We start from the raw sequence: 5,107 nt of genomic DNA on the forward strand, positions 1-5,107 counted from the left end.
AGGGCCGTGAGATACGTGACTTAAATATTGGCACCTTATTTTTTACTCATCTGTTTCTCTGACAACTCGACCTCGACTTCTTCACGCGTCTTGAAGCCTGAGGTCCCACAAGCTTTTCCTAATTATTTCCTTGAACAAGGGGCTTTAAACTTTCAGCTGTGCTTCTATTAGAGAGAGAGAGAGAGAGAGAGAGAGAGAGAGAGAGAGAGAGAGAGAGAGAGAGAGAGAGAGAGAGAGAGTTGTTTAATAATTGGAAAAGAAAAAAAAAAGCAACATTGATTCCCTTTATTTATTTTATTAAAATACATATCTTGGTATATGTTTTGCTTCCGCGGCATATGACCTTGATGTTGCTGCGCCGAGATAAAACTTCCAAATAACTAACCAATTAGTGTTTTGTTCTCTGCAAGTGTAGGGTGATATCAGGCAGGTGTCTACAGCTCGATGGTGATTGAGTCGTAGATGTGTTATGGTGGCTCGTAGTGGTGGGCATTGGCGGACTGATTTAGTGACAATGTGACTGTCTGAGAAATGGAAAGTTAGTCGCCTAATCATCGCCAAGAGAGTCACTGAAAGAATGAGTAAGACTGAACGTGTTTTATTCTGCAGTCACTGTAATGTAACTGTGAATCCCGACGACACGTTCTGTCAGCCAGGAGAGGAAGTTGTTTCTCTGTTGCTGGTGCCCGTTTCCGTCACCCAAGTGTTGCAGCTCAATTGTGGTTCCGTTTGGGAGGAAGAACCTGTTGGAGAAACCTGATTAACGCGAGTGAAACCATTTCTTGAGTAATTCATCACATAGCTTGCCGCTTTCTGGCGCTAGAGCTCATGTTATGAATCGACCCAACAATCTGGACTCATTGTAGGTTGCCTATAGGAGAAGGTAAGCAGTTGTGATGAAGTAAAACATCATGGCAGCAGCCACGCTTACCCACCCGTAATTGTTGGAGTTTGACTTCGGCCAACGGATCTCCTTGAGGATCTTCGGATCCACGTATTTGAAATGGTCAGTGTGAGTAACATATTGCTGGTGTAACGGGATATTTGTCTGTGGGGCTGCGGATGTGATGACACCTAAGAGAAAGAGCACCAGCTGACGCGGGAAGGAAAGGGTGTCGTGAGAGTGAAACAGATAACATCAACACACGTTTCGATATTCAGTAGAGGATTATAAATTTATCTAGAAAGTTTTCCTAGATATTCTAACGATGTTAGATTGACATTTAGATACAACGTATTGACATGAACACGGCCACTACTCACCAGCTTCATGACGGCGGTGCACCTGCCTACTGAAGGTGTGGCTTTATTGGCGGCTATATACACTTGGCGTGAGGTGTCCGGCGACAGGATGCCCCCGTAGATACGTGACAAGAATATGTTCACTTCAATATTCAAGTCATCGCTTTGTTCTTACATTATTGTTTCACACGAGTTATATCCTGCACCTGCAGCAAATTTTTCTGAACTCTGCTAAACGAATTAGTTTAGGACTTGAGTTGAGGTGTCCTGTGAAAGGAAGCCCCCCTAGATACGTGACACGAATATGTTCACTTTAATTCTCAAGTCATTACTTTGTTTCTACCTTCTTGTTTCCTGACGAGGGAGACCCACACCTACAGCAAATTTTTCTGAACTTTTTAACTATTTCTCTTTTTTTTTTTTGTGTGTGTAGGAAGGACACTGGCCAAGGGCAACAAAAATCCAATAAAAAAATGCCCACTGAAATGCCAGTCCCATAAAAGGGTCAAAGCAGTAGTCAAAAATTGATGAATAAGTGTCTTGAAACCTCCGTCTTGAAGGAATTCAAGTCAGAGGAAGGTGGAAATACAGAAGCAGGCAGGGAGTTCCAGAGGTTACCAGAGAAAGGGATGAATGATTGAGAATACTGGTTAACTCTTGCGTTAGAGAGGTGGACAGAATAAGGATGAGAGAAAGAAGAAAGTCTTGTGCAGCGAGGCCGCGGAAGGAGGGGAGGCATGCAGTTAGCAAGATCAGAAGAGCAGTTAGCATGAAAATAACAGTAGAAGACAGTTAGAGATGCAACATTGCGGCGGTGATAGAGAGGCTGAAGACAGTCAGTTAGAGGAGAGGAGTTGATGAGACGAAAAGCTTTTGATTCCACCCTGTCTAGGAGAGCAGTATGAGTGGAACTCCCCCAGACATGTGAAGCATACTCCATACATGGACGGATAAGGCCCTTGTACAGAGTTAGCAGCTGAGGGGGTGAGAAAAACTGGCGGAGACGTCTCAGAACACCTAACTTCATAGAAGCTGTTTTAGCTAGAGATGAGATGTGGCTAAGGGAAACAAAACTGTTAAACAGACTAGCTTAGGAATTGGTGTCTTGCGTCTGAGTTCAATGTTGATGATAGCGTATGCAAACATTCTACTACTACTACTACTGCTACTCCTACTACTACTACTACTACTACTACTACTACTACTACTACTACTACTACTACTACTGCTGGTGCTGCTGCTGCTGCTGCCGCAGCAGCAAAAAATGGTAATGATGATGATGATGATGAGGATTATGATATTAATAATGATAGTAATAACATTAATAAAAATTTTAATAATAATAATAATAATAATAATAATAATAATAATAATAATAATAATAATAATAATAACTATTATTTAATCTAACTTGCAACAGACACGTGTCCTCGTTGTTTAATTCCTGGTGCGTGGTCACACAAGGACAAATGGCGAGGAATGCAGGGCTGAGGCTTCGTTCCCCTATGTACACTGCTGGCCTGCCGTCTTGATCAGTGGCGTTTGTAAATTCAACAGTGCATTTGTCAGAGAGAGAGAGAGAGAGAGAGAGAGAGAGAGAGAGAGAGAGAGAGAGAGAGAGAGAGAAAGCAAATAATACTAATAAAAAGGAAATCAAACGATATCTATTATCTCTATTTCTTTGGTTTGCGTTTACATATTCACTTCCTGTTAACTATGGACTGTTTACTAAGAGTCACTGTATTCCTTGCAGGTGAGTGTGAGACAGACATCAGCCAACTGATCACAGGTAGACGTACGAGTCAGGCGGGTCGTCCTCAATGTCTGGGGAACCCGTGGACTCATCGGGTGGGTCATGAGCGGCAGGATCGTGCAGCGAGTCGTCATGGTCGTTGGCATCCATGGGGCATGCGGGTAGCGGGCGGAGGGAGTGGGTGATGGGGTACTCGACGCGGTACCCGTTTTCGTCATCTACGTAGTGCACATCTCATCTTTAGCTAAAACAAGTTCTATGAAATTAGGTGATCTGAGACACCTCCGCCAGTTTTTCTCACCCCCTCATCTGCTAACTCTGTACAAGAGCCTTATCTGTCTATGTTTGGAGTATGCTTCACATGTATGGAGAGAGGGCGGTTCCTCTCATACCGCTCATCTAGACAGGGTGGAATGAAAATCTTTTCGTCACATCAACTCCTCTCCTGTAACTGACTGTCTTCAGCCTCTATCTCATCGCCGCAATGTTGCATCTCTAAATATCTTCTAGAGTTATTTTCATGCTGAATGCTTTTCTGATCTTGCCAACTGCATGCCTACCCTCCTCTCGCGTCCTCGCTGCACAAGACTTTCTTCTCTCTCTCATTCTTTCAGTTTTTTTTTAATACTTCATCACATAGCTTGTCGTTTTCTGGCACTAGAATTGATGTTATGAATCGACCCAACATTCTGGACCCAACAATCTGGACCTCCACAATCATGGACATTCAAGGGTGTCGTGGGAGTGAAACAGGTAACATCAACACGTTTCGATATTCAACAGAGGATTGGAAGTTTTCCTAGATATTTTTGCTAGATATTCCAAAGATGTTAGATTGACATTTAGATATAACGTAATGACATGAACACTGCCACTACTCACCAGCTTCATAACGACGATGCACCTGCCTACTGAAGGTGTGGCTATAGCGGTAGCTGTATACACTTGGCGTGAGGTGCCCGAGGCCGGGAGGGCCCCTCCGATACATGACACAAATATCTTCATCTTAATTTTCAAGTCATCACTTTGTTTCTACCTTTTTGTTTCCTGACGAGGCAGACCCCAAAACTGCAGCAAATTTTCCTTTTCTCCGCTAAACGAATTAGTTTAGGACTTAAGGTGTCTGCGTGTCAGTATTCGTGTATTCGTGTTAGCGTGTGGAAACATTCTACTGTTGCTGTTGCTGCTGCTGCTACTACTACTACTACTACTACTACTACTACTACTACTACTACTACTACTACTACTACTACTACTACTACTACTACTACTACTACTCCTATTTCTACTTCCCCCACCACCACTACTACTACTACTACTACTACTACTACTACTACTACTACTACTACTACTACTACTACTACTACTACTACTATTTCTACTTCTACTACAACAACTACTACTACTACTACTACTACTACTGCTGCTGCTGTTACTTCTACTACTACTACTACTACTACTACTACTACTACTACTACTACTACTACAACTACTACTATTGCAACAACAGCAGCAACAAGAATTGATAATGATGATGATGAGGATATTGACATTAATTTTGATGATAATAATAGTAATAGAAATAATACCATTCATAAAAATAATGATAATAATAATAATAATGATATTAATAATAATAATAATAATAATAATAATAATAATAACAATAATAATAACAATAATAATAAAAATAATAATAAAGTAATGTAGCTGGCAGCAGACACGTGGCGTTGTTGCGTAATTCCTGTTGTGTGGTCAAACAAGGACATATGGCGAGGAATGCAGGGCGTGAGGCTTCGGCCCCTTCACACACTGCTGGCCTGCCGTTTTGAACAATGGCGTTTGTGTATTCAAGAGTACGTTTGTTGTATATATATATATATATATATATATATATATATATATATATATATATATAGAGAGAGAGAGAGAGAGAGAGAGAGAGAGAGAGAGAGAGAGAGAGAGAGAGAGAGAGAGAGAGAGAGAGAGAGAGAGAGTATCCGGATAATATTAGTAAAGAGATAATGAAACGATGTAAATTGTCTCTATTTATTTGGTTTGCGTGTACATATTCACTCCTTATTAATTATGGACTATTTACTAAGAGTCATT

The 5,107-nt window shown here is 41.3% G+C and overlaps 1 protein-coding gene across 1 annotated transcript; it reads right to left on the minus strand.

The window, feature by feature from the left end:
* Positions 1–271: 271 nt before the first annotated feature.
* Positions 272–3,983, minus strand: LOC135106088 (uncharacterized). The gene is made up of 5 exons (XM_064014927.1): positions 3,878–3,983; positions 3,042–3,213; positions 1,264–1,405; positions 936–1,093; positions 272–743 (listed from the first exon to the last, which is right to left on the minus strand). The coding sequence occupies exons 1-5, from the start codon at positions 3,981–3,983 to the stop codon at positions 599–601; spliced, it is 723 nt and encodes a 240-aa protein (XP_063870997.1). The 3' UTR covers positions 272–598.
* Between the last annotated feature and the right edge of the window lie 1,124 nt (positions 3,984–5,107).

Source organism: Scylla paramamosain, chromosome 12 (assembly GCF_035594125.1).
Source record: "Scylla paramamosain isolate STU-SP2022 chromosome 12, ASM3559412v1, whole genome shotgun sequence".
NCBI lineage: Eukaryota > Metazoa > Arthropoda > Malacostraca > Decapoda > Portunidae > Scylla > Scylla paramamosain.